This window comes from Thalassophryne amazonica, chromosome 2 (assembly GCF_902500255.1).
Source record: "Thalassophryne amazonica chromosome 2, fThaAma1.1, whole genome shotgun sequence".
NCBI lineage: Eukaryota > Metazoa > Chordata > Actinopteri > Batrachoidiformes > Batrachoididae > Thalassophryne > Thalassophryne amazonica.
Window position 1 is genome coordinate 110,690,206 of NC_047104.1, and position 18,462 is coordinate 110,708,667.

At 40.1% G+C, this 18,462-nt stretch overlaps 1 protein-coding gene and 1 long non-coding RNA gene across 2 annotated transcripts in view; one reads left to right on the forward strand and one right to left on the reverse strand.

Annotated features, from left to right (window-relative positions):
- The first annotated feature begins 596 nt into the window (after nt 1–596).
- On the forward strand, nt 597–16,912 carry LOC117529088. The gene is made up of 3 exons (XR_004565932.1): nt 597–631; nt 12,967–12,975; nt 16,828–16,912. It is a non-coding gene; the product is annotated as an uncharacterized LOC117529088 (long non-coding RNA).
- Nucleotides 16,497–18,462, reverse strand: part of si:ch211-150g13.3 (transmembrane protein 178B) — a 61,911-nt gene continuing 59,945 nt past the window's right edge. Inside the window, exon 4 of the mRNA XM_034191783.1 lies at nt 16,497–17,450. Within this exon, the coding sequence (XP_034047674.1) occupies nt 17,203–17,450 (248 nt within the window). The 3' untranslated portion in view covers nt 16,497–17,202. The remainder of the gene's footprint in view (nt 17,451–18,462) is intronic.

The following is an 18,462-nucleotide window of genomic DNA, read 5'->3' on the forward strand; positions in this document are numbered from 1 at the left end:
TTAAGTGTCATGTTGCTGTTACCATGAGGGGGAAGTGTACTGCATTTGATGTCTTCCGCAGCAGTCTGTTTGTGGGTGTGTAAAAATAAAAGCATCTGGCTCGGTTTTTGTTCTTCTGCGCAGTTTGCTTAAAAGCAAAGTGGCATCTGTGTACATGTGTGCATGTATATTACTTTGATCATGGACAAACTCGGGAGAGCTGACATTTGCCGTTTGGTATACTTATGTATTTTGGGTAAACAATGAACGCAGCCAAAATGGAACACTGATAGGACTAATATTTTTAGAGAAACTATGTATATTAGCTAACAACACTGAAAAATGGATGTTGATAATTGCATTCTGGACTCACATGCCATTCCAGCATGGGGCAGTAAATCATCTATATATTTAAAACAAATTGGCGTTTGTGTGTGTGTGTATGCGTGCGTGATTTTATTTAGTAAGTACCTAATATAATTGTAAATACTTTAAAAATACATGGATGACAAGAAAGTGAGAACACTTATGTCCATTATGGCCCATTTAAAAATCAAATGACAAAATAGAAGTAATAAGAAAATCTATATTATAACAGCCAAGTGGCCTGTGTGTGTGGGGTGTGTGTGTGTGTGTGTGTGTGTGTGTGTGTGTGTGTGTGTGTGTGTGTGTGTGTGTGTGTGTGTGTGTGTGTGTGTGTGTGTGTGGCTTTGATCACACAATAACTGGCGAGACATTTGCCATTTGGCATGCTTATGTATTTGGGTCAAGGATGAATGCTGCGAAAATGGAAAGTTGATAGGACAAATATTCTTGGAGAAATTCCAATTCCATTGAAGTTGGGACATGTGTAAAATGTAAATAAAAACAGAATACAATGATTTGCAAATTCTCTTCAACCTATATTCAATTGAATACATCACAAAGACAAGATATTTAATGTTCAAACTGATAAACTTTATTGTTTTTGTGCAAATATTTGCTCATTTTGAAATGGATGCCTGCAACACGTTTCAAAAAGCTGGGACAGTGGTATGTTTACCACTGTGTTACATCACCTTTCCTTCTAACAACACTCAAGCGTTTGGGAACTGAGAACACCAATTTTGAGTGTCATGATTGGGTATAAAAGGAACATCCCCAAAAGACTCAGCCGTTCACAAGCAAAGACAGGGTGAGGATCACTACTTTGTGAACAACTGCGTGAAGAAACAGTCCAAGAGTTTAAGAACAATGTTTCTCAATGTTCAATTAGGGGAGGTGGTGGTCTAGTGGTCTCAGGGCCCTAGGGCAGCACCCTGACATCGGGGTGAATGTGAGGCATTATTGTAAAGCACTTTGAGCGTCTGATGCAGATGGAAAAGTGATGAGTGAGGATCACTACTTTGTGAACAACTGCGTGAAGAAACAGTCCAAGAGTTTAAGAACAATGTTTCTCAATGTTCAATTAGGGGAGGTGGTGGTCTAGTGGTCTCAGGGCCCTAGGGCAGCACCCTGACATCGGGGTGAATGTGAGGCATTATTGTAAAGCACTTTGAGCGTCTGATGCAGATGGAAAAGTGAGAACTTTCTACATGCAAGCAGCAAGGCCAAAAACCAACACTGAATGCTCAGGTGGCACTACATTAAAAACTGACATCATTGTGTTAAAGACCGCGTGGGCTCAGGAACACTTCAGAAAACCACTGTCAGTTAACACAGTTTGTCGCTACATCTACAAGTGCAAGTTAAAACTCTACCATGCAAAGCGAAAGCCATACATCAATAATATCCAGAAACACCGCCGCCTTCTCTAGGCCCGAGCTCATTTGAAATGGACAGACGCAAAGTCTAAAAGTGTGCTGTGGTCTGATGACGGACAAAAGAAGAACAAAACCATCCAGATTGTTACCAGCGGAAAGTTCCTGCTTATTTCAGCAAGACAATGCCAAGTCACATTCTGCACGTGTTACAACAGCGTGGCTTTGTAGTAAAAGAGTGCGGGTACTAGACTGGCCTACCTGCAGTCCAGACTTGTCGCCCATTGAAAATGTGTGGCGCATTATGAAATGCAAAATATGACAACGGACACCCCGGACTATTGAACAACTGAAGTCATACATCAACCAAGAATGGGAATGAATTCCACCTACAAAGCTTCAACAATTAGTGTCCTCAGTTCTCAAACGCTTATTGAGTGTTGTTAGAAGGAAAGGTGATGTAAGACTGTGGTAAACATACCGCTGTCCCAACTTTTTTGAAACGTGTTTCAGGCATCTATTTCAAAATGAGCAAATATTTGCACAAAAATAATAATGTTTATCAGTTTGAACATTAAATATATTCAATTGAATATAGGTTGAAGGGGATTTGCAAATCATTATATTCTGGGGTTTTTTTTTTACATTTTACACATCACAACTTCATTGGAATTGGGGTTGTAGTTTAACAGTGTTGTTTGTGTTATTGATTTATTGTGCTTATGCAGTTAAATTGGTTTGCTGAGCTTAGTTAAGTCTCATGTTGCTGTTACCATGGCTGGCCTAAGTTTCATGTTGGTACTATGAGTGAATTGTTTAGTGTTTTTAATGTCTTCTGCCAACATCTTTGTTTGTTTCATTAAAAGCACCTGCTTACAGCAGCTGTACATGTGTGCGTGCGTGCAACTTCGATCATAGAGAAACCGTGGACAGCTGACATTTGCCATTTGGTATGCTTATGTATATGTATTTTGGGTCAAGGATGAACACTGCGAAAACGGAACAATGGATGTTGCTAACTCCTTTCTGGACACACATGACATTCCTGCAAGGGGCAGTAAGTCATCTTTATATTTAAAGTGTGAGTGTGGTGAGTGATTATAATTTCAATGCAGGTACATAATATAATTGTAAATACGTTTAAAATACATGGGTGACACAAAAATTGTGAAAACACTTATTTCCACTGGGGTCCATTTAAAAATCAAATGACAAAATAGAAGAAGAAATAATAATAGTGTGTATATGATAACAACAACCTAAACAATTTATAAATATATTAAGACTGTAAATTAACATTAAAAAATGACATTATTAACAGGAAATAAGAGTCGCGTTCTTTTACAAATTGTTGAGGTCTAAGGTTCTAAAAACAGTTTGGACTCACACGCCATTCCAACTTATTGTAGAAACTTTGCATAATATATTACCACCCTTGAAAAATGTCAGTTACCTATTTTATAAACACTACCCAATTTAGAGCCCATGGATCCCCACGGCAACATGCTAGTAAACATATAATGTGCCAGTTCATTTTGCTTCTTCCTACATGAAGCAGAAGCACCTTGTTTCAAAATTGAATGCAACTTATACACCGGTGCGACTTATACAATTTTCCTTTTTCATGACTCATTTTTGGCAGATGTGACTAATACTTCAGTGTAACATATAGTCCAGAAAATACAGTACATGTTTTAGAGCAGTGACAGTAACAACATCATCCCCAATAACTGTGCTTTAATACTTTTTCTTCTCACTTCCTTTCATTTGGTACCATAAAGTACCTTCCTAATGCTGTATGTAATCTTGATTCATATTGCTGGCACTGCGCTATAACGGTGTTACTTCAATGCATGACGCAGCAGAACGTAAAGGCCTGGTTTTACTTCTGTGCTGCTGCATGGTGTTATTCTTGATAGATGTTCTGAGACAGTTGTACCACTTTGCCATTACACTTCTCCCTCACCACTTGGGGGTAGCATTGCAGACCCATATATGTACATATTTGTGTGTATATATACATAAAAAGTAGAAGTAAACTGGAGAGGAAGCAGCATTTCTGTTGTCATAGACTGTGTCCCAGATCAGAGTCTGCACCCTTCTAAGGTCTGTGTCCCATGTAACTCTTCAAGCTTCAACCCTTCAGATACAGAAGCGGTCAGAACAAAACCTTCTGAAATGCCATGCCTGAAGATGGTGCCGCAGATGTTTTAAATTCCCGTTTTCTGTTTCTTCCGCTGTGTAAAACTTTGTAAAAACCTTGTAACTGTTAGAATGGCCTAAGCAGTGGGTCACCCCTCTGAGTCTGGTCTGCTTGAGGTTTCTCCTGAATTTTTCCTGACCACTGTCACCTGTGTACTTAGTCTAGGGGTTAGTAAGATTAGACCTTGCTTATGTGAAGGGCCTTGAAGCAGCTTTGTTGTGATTTGGCGCTATATAAATGTAAATTAAATGAGACAGGTCTAGCCCACGGAGCACGATGCTTTTACATTATTATGCTTCCCGGCCCCTACCTCCTGTCACCTCACAAACCTGAAAAATGCATGCACCATGCTAGTGTAGTGGGCATTACCCACAGTTTAGTAATCTGTTTTCCCCATTATTTATTTATTTTTTTCATTATTTATGCTTTACTTAAAAATATTACTTATTTTAAAAGTGTCCTTTATTTAAATTTACCAACCATTTTGACTTGAAAAAAAAAAAAAATCAAGCAGTGACTCAGGGGATTGTTTGGGCCACGAAGGATCCCCCTGTTGTATCCTGCGGTCATGGAGGAAAGAAGACTATCTATCTATTATATTCAAATTATATTGCTTGCCTCTACTGGTGGTTGGCTCTCACTGCGGTATTGTATCACTTCCTGTTCCGGAGCACAGCGGTGTTTTTCTGTATCTGTTAGCTGTTTAATCTGCGCAGTTAGATTGATCTAGTTATCTAGATTACGATTTGTTTCCCAGTGTAATCTTTACGTGCCTTAACTAAAGCACTCCTGCTGAATCACCTCTAAATTATTTACACATTATTCACTTTGCATGTTTTTAGGAATCCGCTAGCTTAGCATAGCTACTAGCTCTTAGCCGATTTAGCATGGCGGCTTCTCCTGTCTCTCCCGCACTTTTCTGCTCTGGGTGTGAAATGTTTAGTTATTCCTCGGCCTCCTTTAGCAGTAACGGTACTTGTAATAAGTGTAGCTTATTCGTAGCTTTGGAGGCCAGGCTGGGCGAATTGGAGACTCGGCTCCGCACCGTGGAAAATTCTACAGCTAGCCAGGCCCCTGTAGTCGGTGCGGACCAAGGTAGCTTAGCCGCCGTTAGTTCCCCCCTGGCAGATCCCGAGCAGCCGGGAAAGCAGGCCGACTGGGTGACTGTGAGGAGGAAGCGTAGCCCTAAACAGAAGCCCCGTGTACACCGCCAACCCGTTCACATCTCTAACCGTTTTTCCCCACTCGACGACACACCCGCCGAGGATCAAACTCTGGTTATTGGCGACTCTGTTTTGAGAAATGTGAAGTTAGCGACACCAGCAACCATAGTCAATTGTCTTCCGGGGGCCAGAGCAGGAGACATTGAAGGAAATTTGAAACTGCTGGCTAAGGCTAAGCGTAAATTTGGTAAGACTGTAATTCACGTCGGCAGCAATGACACCCGGTTACGCCAATCGGAGGTCACTAAAATTAACACTGAATCGGTGTGTAACTTTGCAAAAACAATGTCGGACTCTGTAGTTTTCTCTGGGCCCCTCCCCAATCGGACCAGGAGTGACATGTTTAGCCGCATGTTCTCCTTGAATTGCTGGCTGTCTGAGTGGTGTCCAAAAAATGAGGTGGGCTTCATAGATAATTGGCAAAGCTTCTGGGGAAAACCTGGTCTTGTTAGGAGAGACGGCATCCATCCCACTTTGGATGGAGCAGCTCTCATTTCTAGAAATCTGGCCAATTTTCTTAAATCCTCCAAACGGTGACTATCCAGGGTTGGGACCAGGAAGCAGAGTTGTAGTCTTACACACCTCTCTGCAGCTTCTCTCCCCCTGCCATCCCCTCATTACCCCATCCCCGTAGAGACGGTGCCTGCTCCCAGACCACCAATAACCAGTAAAAATCTATTTAAGCATAAAAATTCAAAAAGAAAAAATATAGCACCTTCAACTGCACCACAGACTAAAACAGTTAAATGTGGTCTATTAAACATTAGGTCTCTCTCTTCTAAGTCCCTGTTAGTAAATGATATAATAATTGATCAACATATTGATTTATTCTGCCTTACAGAAACCTGGTTACAGCAGGATGAATATGTTAGTTTAAATGAGTCAACACCCCCGAGTCACACTAACTGCCAGAATGCTCGTAGCACGGGCCGAGGCGGAGGATTAGCAGCAATCTTCCATTCCAGCTTATTAATTAATCAAAAACCCAGACAGAGCTTTAATTCATTTGAAAGCTTGACTCTTAGTCTTGTCCATCCAAATTGGAAGTCCCAAAAACCAGTTTTATTTGTTATTATCTATCGTCCACCTGGTCGTTACTGTTTCTCTGTGAATTTTCAGACCTTTTGTCTGACTTAGTGCTTAGCTCAGATAATTATAGTGGGCGATTTTAACATCCACACAGATGCTGAGAATGACAGCCTCAACACTGCATTTAATCTATTATTAGACTCAATTGGCTTGGCTCAAAATGTAAATGAGTCCACCCACCACTTTAATCATATCTTAGATCTTGTTCTGACTTATGGTATGGAAATTGAAGACTTAACAGTATTCCCTGAAAACTCCCTTCTGTCTGATCATTTCTTAATAACATTTACATTTACTCTGATGGACTATCAATCAATCAATCAACTTTTTTCTTGTATAGCGCCAAATCACAACAAACAGTTGCCCCAAGGCGCTCCACATTGCAAGGCAAGGCCATACAATAATTATGAAACACAGTCTACGTCTAAAGCAACAAACCAAGGGATGGTCCAGGGTCACCCGATCCAGCCCTAACTATAAGCCTTAGCGAAAAGGAAAGTTTTAAGCCTAATCTTAAAAGTAGAGAGGGTATCTGTCTCCCTGATCTGAATTGGGAGCTGGTTCCACAGGAGAGGAGCCTGAAAGCTGAAGGCTCTGCCTCCCATTCTACTCTTACAAACCCTAGGAACTACAAGTAAGCCCGCAGTCTGAGAGCGAAGCGCTCTAATGGGGTAATATGGTACTACGAGGTCCCTAAGATAAGATGGGACCTGATTATTCAAAACCTTATAAGTAAGAAGAAGAATTTTAAATTCTATTCTAGCATTAACAGGAAGCCAATGAAGGGAGGCCAACACGGGTGAGATATGCTCTCTCCTGCTAGTCCCCGTCAGTACTCTAGCTGCAGCATTCTGAACCAACTGAAGGCTTTTTAGGGAACTTTTAGGACAACCTGATAATAATGAATTACAATAGTCCAGCCTAGAGGAAATAAATGCATGAATTAGTTTTTCAGCATCACTCTGAGACAAGACCTTTCTGATTTTAGAGATATTGCGTAAATGCAAAAAGGCAGTCCTACATATTTGTTTAATATGCGCTTTGAATGACATATCCTGATCAAAAATAACTCCAAGATTTCTCACAGTATTACTAGAGATCAGGGAAATGCCATCCAGAGTAACGATCTGGTTAGACACCATGCTTCTAAGATTTGTGGGGCCAAGTACAATAACTTCAGTTTTATCTGAGTTTAAAAGCAGGAAATTAGAGGTCATCCATGTCTTTATGTCTGTAAGACAATCCTGCAGTTTAGCTAATTGGTGCGTATCCTCTGGCTTCATGGATAGATAAAGCTGGGTATCATCTGCGTAACAATGAAAATTTAAGCAATACCGTCTAATAATACTGCCCAAGGGAAGCATGTATAAAGTGAATAAAATTGGTCCTAGCACAGAACCTTGTGGAACTCCATAATTAACTTTAGTCTGTGAAGAAGATTCCCCATTTACATGAACAAACTGTAATCTATTAGACAAATATGATTCAAACCACCGCAGCGCAGTGCCTTTAATACCTATGACATGACTACCCAGCAGTGGGGAATGTTTCATTACACTAGAAGTCTTTCAGAAAGCGCTGTAACTAGGTTTAAGGATATGATTCCTTCTTTATGTTCTCTAATGCCATATACCAACACAGTGCAGAGTAGCTACCTAAACTCTGTAAGTGAGATAGAGTATCTCGTCAATAGTTTTACATCCTCACTGAAGGCAACTTTGGATGCTGTAGCTCCTCTGAAAAAGAGAGCTTTAAATCAGAAGTGCCTGACTCCGTGGTATAACTCACAAATTCGCAGCTTAAAGCAGATAACCCGTAAGTTGGAGAGGAAATGGCGTCTCACTAATTTAGAAGATCTTCACTTAGCCTGGAAAACGAGTCTGTTGCTCTATAAAAAAGCCCTCCGTAAAGCTAGGACATCTTACTACTCATCACTAATTGAAGAAAATAAGAACACCCCCAGGTTTCTTTTCAGCACTGTAGCCAGGCTGACAAAGAGTCAGAGCTCTATTGAGCCGAGTATTCCTTTAACTAGTAATGACTTCATGACTTTCTTTGCTAATAAAATTTTAACTATTAGAGAAAAAATTACTCATAACCATCCCAAAGACGTATCGTTATCTTTGGCTGCTTTCAGTGATGCCGGTATTTGGTTAGACTCTTTCTCTCAGATTGTTCTGAGTTATTTTCATTAGTTACTTCATCCAAACCATCAACATGTGTATTAGACCCCATTCCTACCAGGCTGCTCAAGGAAGCCCTCCATTATTTAATGCTTCGATCTTAAATATGATCAATCTATCTTTATTAGTTGGCTATGTACCACAGGCTTTTAAGGTGGCAGTAATTAAACCATTACTTAAAAAGCCATCACTTGACCCAGCTATCTTAGCTAATTATAGACCAATCTCCAACCTTCCTTTTCTCTCAAAAATTCTTGAAAGGGTAGTTGTAAAACAGCTAACTGATCATCTGCAGAGGAATGTTCTATTTGAAGAGTTTCAGTCAGGTTTTAGAATTCATCATAGTACAGAAACAGCATTAGTGAAGGTTACAAATGATCTTATGGCCTCAGACAGTGGACTCATCTCTGTGCTTGTTCTGTTAGACCTCAGTGCTGCTTTTGATACTGTTGACCATAAAATTTTATTACAGAGATTAGAGCATGTCATAGGTATTAAAGGCACTGCGCTGCGGTGGTTTGAATCATATTTATCTAATAGATTACAATTTGTTCATGTAAATGGGGAATCGTCTTCACAGACTAAGGTTAATTATGGAGTTCCACAAGGTTCTGTGCTAGGACCAATTTTATTCACTTTATACATGCTTCCCTTAGGCAGTATTATTAGGGAACTTTTAGGACAACCTGATAATAATGAATTACAATAGTCCAGCCTAGAGGAAATAAATGCATGAATTAGTTTTTCAGCATCACTCTGAGACAAGACCTTTCTGATTTTAGAGATATTGCGTAAATGCAAAAAAGCAGTCCTACATATTTGTTTAATATGCGCTTTGAATGACATATCCTGATCAAAAATGACTCCAAGATTTCTCACAGTATTACTAGAGGTCAGGGTAATGCCATCCAGAGTAAGGATCTGGTTAGACACCATGTTTCTAAGATTTGTGGGGCCAAGTACAATAACTTCAGTTTTATCTGAGTTTAAAAGCAGGAAATTAGAGGTCATCCATGTCTTTATGTCTGTAAGACAATCCTGCAGTTTAGCTAATTGGTGTGTGTTCTCTGGCTTCATGGATAGATAAAGCTGGGCATCATCTGCGTAACAATGAAAATTTAAGCAATACCGTCTAATAATACTGCCTAAGGGAAGCATGTATAAAGTGAATAAAATTGGTCCTAGCACAGAACCTTGTGGAACTCCATAATTAACTTTAGTCTGTGAAGAAGATTCCCCATTTACATGAACAAATTGTAATCTATTAGACAAATATGATTCAAACCACCGCAGCGCAGTGCCTTTAATACCTATGGCATGCTCTAATCTCTGTCATAAAATTTTATGATCAACAGTATCAAAAGCAGCACTGAGGTCTAACAGAACAAAATTAGAACAAAAAATTAGAAAGGTCTTGTCTCAGAGTGATGCTGAAAAACTAATTCATGCATTTTTTTCCTCTAGGCTGGACTATTGTAATTCATTATTATCAGGTTGTCCTAAAAATTCCCTCAAAAGCATTCAGTTAATTCAGAATGCTGCAGCTAGAGTACTAACGGGGACTAGAAGGAGAGAGCATATCTCACCCATATTGGCCTCTCTTCATTGGCTTCCTGTTAATTCTAGAATAGAATTTAAAATTCTTCTTCTTACTTATAAGGTTTTGAATAATCAGGTCCCATCTTATCTTAGGGAGCTCATAGTACCATATCACCCCAATAGAGCGCTTCGCTCTCAGACTGCAGGCTTACTTGTAGTTCCTAGGGTTTGTAAGAGTAGAATGGGAGGCAGAGCCTTCAGCTTTCAGGCTCCTCTCCTGTGGAACCAGCTCCCAATTCAGATCAGGGAGACAGACACCCTCTCTACTTTTAAGATTAGGCTTAAAACTTTCCTTTTTGCTAAAGCTTACAGTTAGGGCTGGATCAGGTGACCCTGAACCATCCCTTAGTTATGCTGCTATAGACTTAGACTGCTGGGGGGTTCCCATGATGCACTGAGTGTTTCTTTCTCTTTTTGCTCTGTATGCACCACTCTGCATTTAATCATTAGTGATTGATCTCTGCTCCCCTCCACAGCATGTCTTTTTCCTGGTTCTCTCCCTCAGCCCCAACCAGTCCCAGCAGAAGACTGCCCCTCCCTGAGCCTGGTTCTGCTGGAGGTTTCTTCCTGTTAAAAGGGAGTTTTTCCTTCCCACTGTCGCCAAGTGCTTGCTCACAGGGGGTCATTTTGACCGTTGGGGTTTTTACGTAATTATTGTATGGCCTTGCCTTACAATATAAAGCGTCTCGGGGCAACTGTTTGTTGTGATTTGGCGCTATATAAATAAAACTGATTGATTAATGTATGGCATGTTATCTCTCAGTGGGAGATAAAATGTCATAAAATAAAGCATTTACCAGGACACTAAGTAAATAATAGTGTGCAGTCAAATTTATTATGTTAAACTAAGCTGATCAACAAATACCATATTTTCCGTACTATAAGTCACTTGTTGTAACTAGTTTGGGAGGACCTGCAACTTAAGGTTTGAAGCAACATATATGAAAAAAAATACTGCATCACATCATGTACACCTGGAAAGCTGCGCCTGTATACTGAATGAAGTACTGTGATTCACTCCAGAGCAAAAAGGTGGTGGCAACGCACATTAGTTGGATGCCAACTGCCATAAATTAAGGAGAAGAAGATCTGAACGAGAGATACACAGTCTTTGGCTTATAAACAAGTAAATTTAAGATACCATGCTCTCAAACTGAAAGACCATGCTCTGGAATTAAAAGTAATATAACTTTCATACTACTAGGAACTCCACTTGTTTGGACTGATTGTAACAACAAGAAAAGCAACAGTAGCTCAGCTAGGTTAAGCTGGTAAGGTGAGGCTATTATCTTTTAATATTTTGCAAACATTTTCAAACATTTACTTACTTTGCACATTTCCCTCACCTATAATCATCTTTTCATTAGTGACAAGCAGTTTACTCAAGTTTTGTGCATTGTACAATAACATCAATTAGCTTGTTAGCTTCAGTTCATTAATGCAGGGTCAGAAATAAATACAAGTTTAATGTTTAATTACATTGCACATTTACCTCACCTATGATCAACTGCTCAGTGGTGACAGTTTACTCAAGTTTTAGTCTCATAAAACAACATTAGTTTCTTAGCTTCTCCCTACTAACATGGTGTTTGAAGTATAAATAAATAATGCGGCAAATAAATTTTGCTTCGTGCTGCATGATGTAGTAGCACTATGTTTCCAAAATAATAGACTGATGCAACATATGATTGTTTGGAAGTTTTTTTCCTCATCATGACACATTTTTGGAAAGATGTGACTAATATTCCAGTGCGACTTTTAGTCCAGAAATGACAGAGTTCATTCTACAGTAGTGTTCAGAATAATACAACCCCTGGCAAAAATTATGGAATCACCGGCCTCAGAGGATGTTCATTCAGTTGTTTAATTTTGTAGAAAAAACGCAGATCACAGACATGACACAAAACTAAAGTCATTTCAAATGGCAACTTTCTGGCTTTAAGAAACACTATAAGAAATCAAGAAAAAAAGATTGTGGCAGTCAGTAACGGTTACTTTTTTAGACCAAGCAGAGGAAAAAAATATGGAATCACTCAATTCTGAGGAAAAAATTATGGAATCACCCTGTAAATTTTCATCCCCCAAATTAACACCTGCATCAAATCAGATCTGCTCATTGACATTGACCCTATGCCATGACATTGACCCTATATGTCTTTTTGCAAGGAATGTTTTTGCAATGTTTGCTCTATGGCAAGATGCATTATCATCTTGAAAAATGATTTCATCATCCCCAAACATCCTTTCAATTGTCCAAAATATCAACATAAACTTGTGCATTTATTGATGATGTAATGACAGCCATCTCCCCAGTGCCTTTACCTGACATGCAGCCCCATATCATCAATGACTGTGGAAATTTACATGTTCTCTTCAGGCAGTCATCTTTATAAATCTCATTGGAAAGGCACCAAACAAAAGTTCCAGCATCATCACCTTGCCCAATGCAGATTCGAGATTCATCACTGAATATTACTTTCATCCAGTCATCCACAGTCCACAATTGCTTTTCCTTAGCCCATTGTAACCTTGTTTTTTTTCTGTTTAGGTGTTAATGATGCCTTTCGTTTAGCTTTTCTGTATGTAAATCCCATTTCCTTTAGGCGGTTTCTTACAGTTTGGTCACAGACGTTGACTCCAGTTTCCTCCCATTCGTTCCTCATTTGTTTTGTTGTACATTTTTTGATTTTTGAGACATATTGTTTTAAGTTTTCTGTCTTGACGCTTTGATGTCTTCCTTGGTCTACCAGTATGTTTGCCTTTAACAACCTTCCCATGTTGTTTGTATTTGGTCCAGAGTTTAGACACAGCTGACTGTGAACAACCAACATCTTTTGCAACATTGGGTGATGATTTACTCTCTTTTAAGAGTTTGATAATCCTCTCCTTTGTTTCAATTGACATCTCTCGTGTTGGAGCCATGATTCATGTCAGTCCACTTGGTGCAACAGCTCTCCAAGGTGTGTTCACTCCTTTTTAGATGCAGACTAACAAGCAGATCTGATATGATGCAGGTGTGAGTTTTGGGGATGAAAATTTACAGGGTGATAATTGTTTCCTCAGAATTGAGTGATTCCATATTTTTTTCCTCTGCTTGGTCTAAAAAAGTAACCGTTACTGACTGCCACAATCTTTTTTTCTTGATTTCTTATAGTGTTTCTTAAAGCCAGAAAGTTGCCATTTGAAATGACTTTAGTTTTGTGTCATGTCTGTGATCTGCTTTTTTTCTACAAAATTAAACAACTGAATGAACATCCTCCGAGGCCGGTGATTCCATAATTTTTGCCAGGGGTTGTAGTAATGCTATGTGACTAAAAAGATTAATCCAGGTTTGAGTGTATTTCTTATTGTTACATGGGGGGAAACAAGGTACCAGTAGATTCTCACAAATCCAACAAGACCAAGCATTCATGATATGCACACTCTTAAGGCTATGAAACTGGACTATTAGTAAAAAAAAGTAGAAAAGGAGGTGTTCACAATAATAGTAGCATCTGCTGTTGACGCTACAAACTCAAAACTATTATGTTCAAACTGCTTTTTTAGCAATCCTGTGAATCACTAAACTAGTATTTATACTCAACAAAAATATAAACGCAACACTTTTGGTTTTGCTCCCATTTTGTATGAGATGAACTCAAAGATCTAAAACTTTTTCCACATGCACAATATCACCATTTCCCTCAAATATTGTTCACAAACCAGTTGAAATCTGTGATAGTGAGCACTTCTCCTTTGCTGAGATAATCCATCCCACCTCACAGGTGTGCCATACCAAGATGCTGATTAGACACCATGATTATGCACAGGTGTGCCTTAGACTGTCCACAATAAAAGGCCACTCTGAAAGGTGCAGTTTTGTTTTATTGGGGGGGGGATACCAGTCAGTATCTGGTGTGACCACCATTTGCCTCATGCAGTGCAACACATCTCCTTCGCATCATCCATGAAGAGAACACCTCTCCAGTGTGCCAAACGCCAGCAAATGTGAGCATTTGCCCACTCAAGTCGGTTACGACGACGAACTGGAGTCAGGTCGAGACCCCGATGAGGACGACGAGCATGCAGATGAGCTTCCCTGAGACGGTTTCTGACAGTTTGTGCAGATAATCTTTGGTTATGCAAACCGATTGTTTCAGCAGCTGTCCGAGTGGCTGGTCTCAGATGATCTTGGAGGTGAACATGCTGGATGTGGAGGTCCTGGGCTGGTGTGGTTACATGTGGTCTGCGGTTGTGAGGCTGGTTGGATGTACTGCCAAATTCTCTGAAACGACTTTGGAGACGGCTTATGGTAGAGACATGAACATTCAATACACGAGCAACAGCTCTGGTTGACATTCCTGCTGTCAGCATGCCACCTGCACGCTTCCTCAAATCTTGCGACATCTGTGGCATTGTGCTGTGTGATAAAACTGCACCTTTCAGAGTGGCCTTTTATTGTGGGCAGTCTAAGGCACACCTGTGCACTAATCATGGTGTCTAATCAGCATCTTGGTATGGCACACCTGTGAGGTGGGATGGATTATCTCAGCAAAGGAGAAGTGCTCACTATCACAGATTTAGACTGGTTTGTGAACAATATTTGAGAGAAATGGTGATATTGTGTATGTGGAAAAAGTTTTAGATCTTTGAGTTCATCTCATACAAAATGGGAGCAAAACCAAAAGTGTTGCGTTTATATTTTTGTTGAGTATAGTTGTATAACCATAGTTTTTCTTGATTTATTCACATCTGCGAGGCATTAATTTTGTTGGTTTGGAACCAGGATTTGCTTGTTTACTAGTGTGCTTGTTGTCATTGTCTTGTTGAAACACCCATTTCAAGGACATGTCATCTTCAGCATAAGGCAACATGACCTCTTCAAGTATTTTGACATATCCAAACTGATCCATGATACCTGGTATGCGATGTATAGGCCCAACACCATAGTAGGAGAAACATGCCCATATCATGATGCTTGCACCACCATGCGTCAGTCTTCACTGTGAACTGTGGCTTGAATTCAGAGTTTGGGGGTCGACTCACAATCTGTCTGCGGCCCTTGGACCCAAAAAGAACAATTTTACTCTCATCAGTCCACAAAATATTCCTCCATTTCTCTTTAGGCCAGTTGATGTGTTCTTTGGCAAATTGTAACCTCTTCTGCACATGTCTTTTATTTAACAGAGGAACTTTGCGGGGGATTCTTGCAAATAAATTAGCTTCACACAGGCGTCTTCTTACTGTCACAGCACTTACAGGTAATCAAGCTGATCAATGGGTGAGCCTTTGCCATTCTGGTTATTCTTCTATCCATTTTGATGGTTGTTTTCCGTTTTCTTCCACACGTCTGTTTTTTTTTTTTTTTGTCCATTTTGTCGATGAACAGCCTATAATTTTTTGCATCTGCGTATATGTTTTCCCCTCTCCAATCAACTTTTTATTCAAACTACACTGTTCTTCTGAACAATGTCTTGAACGGCCCATTGTCCTCAGGCTTTCAAAGAGAAAAGCATGTTCAACAGGTGCTGGCTTCATCCTTAAATAGGGGACACCTGATTCACACCTGTTTGTTCCACAAAACTGATGAACTCACTGACTGAATGCCACACTACTATTATTGTGAACACCCCCTTTTCTACTTCTTTTACTAACAGCCCAATTTCATAGCCTTAAGAGTGTGCATATCATGAATGCTTGGTCTTGTTGGATTTGTGAGAATCTACTGAATCTACTGGTACTTTGTTTCCCATGTAACAATAAGAAATATACTCAAAACCTGGATTAATCTTTTTAGTCACATAGCACTGCTATTATTCTGAACACTACTGTAACTCTATTTTCAATGGGACTATATGCATTCACTACAGTATTCACCCATTTGAGTTTGGTCTGCTTGAGGTTTCTTCCTCAATATCATCAGAGGGAGTTTTTCCTTACCACTGTCGCCCGTGTGATTACTCTAAGGGTTGGTGTGGTTAGACCTTACTTGTGTGAAGTGCCTGGAGGCAGCTTTTTTGTGATTTGGTGCTATAGAAACTAAATAAATTAAATTATTAAACACTGAATATTTACTGTGTAGGTTTCCTGTGTGCTGTAATTCATGTGTGCTTCTCCTTATTTGACGTACGCATTAAACATTTCCGCTAGTATTTTTTTTTTTATCCTGGCTGGTCACCTGATCGCAGCAGTAAAACTGATCAGCATAAATACTGCACATCTGCTCATCAATAAGTTACTGTGTTGACTGATTACCATAGTTCTCTTTTCTGCCTCGGTCTTAGGCTGTGCAGACTTGCAGCAGCACAGAAGTAAAATGTGGCCCTAACTCAACTCACGTCGTATAATACTGCCGGCCACTGTTACCTGTAAACCAAAACAAAAAACTGTTGTTGAAGATCAACTGTACAAAGCCAGTGACTTGGTTCTACACAAACACATTTGTAAATATGGAATTTTTAAGAAGAATCAAGTTATTTGCTCTTAAATGTATTCAATTTTGTTCTGCTTATTTTATCCCTTTGACCACGAAATAGTTCCATTGTGTGCTTCGCAGAAGCTGCAGAAAGCAACCCCAGGGCCCTTATCAGTAAGTGTGCTACAGTGAAGATAAGCGACGGGCAGTCAGCTCCGGAAATTCTTTTTCTTAATTAACAGTAACACTCATCACTGGAATGAACGAAGAATGCTGACAGGATGCTCTGGCCTGATGTCTTTTTTGTCCTTCTCTTTGTCTTCTCTTTCTTATGAAAGATTTCTCTCATGATCCATCGAAAGCAGCTGAGCATCTGCAGGAAAGTGTGTTTGTGTGTGTGTATGTTTGTGTGTCAAAGGGAAGGGGCGTATGCATGAAAGAGAGCACCATTTTAAGACAAAATCACTTCAGAGAAAACAGTCAACTTTAGATCACCATAAAGTTAAAACAAACAACAAAAAAAAACATGTCTTGTTTGTGGTACGAGAGCCCCACTCAGACGTTATAGGTGTAACTCTTAGTTGTCCTCGAGGTCTCTCTGGGATTTTGGAGTTCATCTTTACTTTGCTCCTTTTGTCATTTTCCACGTACGCTGAACACAGACAGGGACGGTGATGTAGAAGGTGGTGAGAGATGGTGAACAGACACAACTGTTCTGGAGTCAAACATCAAGGTTGGAAGCGTGCGCTTTTTGTGTTCCGTGGGTCAGTCACTTAAAGACACTTCGGCCCTGTCACACGGTTCCGTTCTCTTGCCTCGGCTTGTGGATTGTTGTGCGAGCGGGTGTGCTCAGCGAGGGGGCCAACGTGCAGAGGAAGCCGGCCAGCAGAGTGAGACCGAGGCCCCCCCAAGCACAGAACATGGACCAGCCATAGCCATGGCTAACGTCCTCAGGGAGACCATACATGTAGCGGGGGTAGCGGGACAACTCAAAGTTGATTCCTGCTACACATGTGCACAGGGAAATGATGCAGCACGTTCCTGCATAAAAAAAGAAGACAAAATAATTGTTAAAAGGTTCTTTTTTGGTCAGTTAAACTAAATTCTATCAGTACAAACAAAAGTACAAAAGAATGTCAAACTGAAGCATCCTTAGATGGTGACATTTAAGTCGAGCCAATTTGTGCGTAAAATTTCTACGTATTTATGTGTATTTTTCTGCCAAAATTGTTCATTTCCAATATATTCCTCCACAAAATGTCTGATCATCCAAGCAAAACATAAATAAATAATGTGGTCCGCAGTCTTAGGCCTTGTTCAGACTGACAGTAAGAATCTGAATATCATTTTTTTTGTTTCTGAATCCATTTCAAGCCTCATTCATAGGTGGATTGAAATTTGACTTGAATCACATTTTTGCAAACCCGTTTTGGCCTGGACACTCTGATTGGATTCCGGATGTGTTTTTGTTATGCTTGTGACTTTCCACGCCACGTTAAACTCTCCCTGTGAATTTATGCAGAGCTGTGTGATCCTCCCTCCACCTGTCACAGCCGGAAGAAAGGAAGAAAAAAAACACACACATTTACACAAAAGCCCAAACTAACCTATTAAAAATGTGAAAAACATAGTTGTGAATGAATGCGTCGTGTCGGATGAGCGTGTCACATGCAGCGGTTGTGGATGTGTGTACACCGCGCAGTGTTTCACAGTTATGCCTCAATCTTTCCACATCATTAACGCATTGTATTCCACATGATTCCACACTATGGGCCTGATTTACTAAAAACATGTCAAATGCTATTACACTCAAAAATAAGCGCTGCCATGAGGATATGGCAGTGCTAGAGAAGCTGACTGAGGACTTGGAGTGTCTGTATCTTGGACTGTCCTGGATCAAAACTAAGGGCCCCTTCACACATAGTGCGAAAAAGTACAATTCAGGGTGACTCATGGTGAAACAGCTCGTATAAGTGAACCATGCAGGGCAGGCGTTCATGATCCCAGTGCGACGGTTCGTGCACGCAACAGTGTCTTTTGAGCAGGAACACAG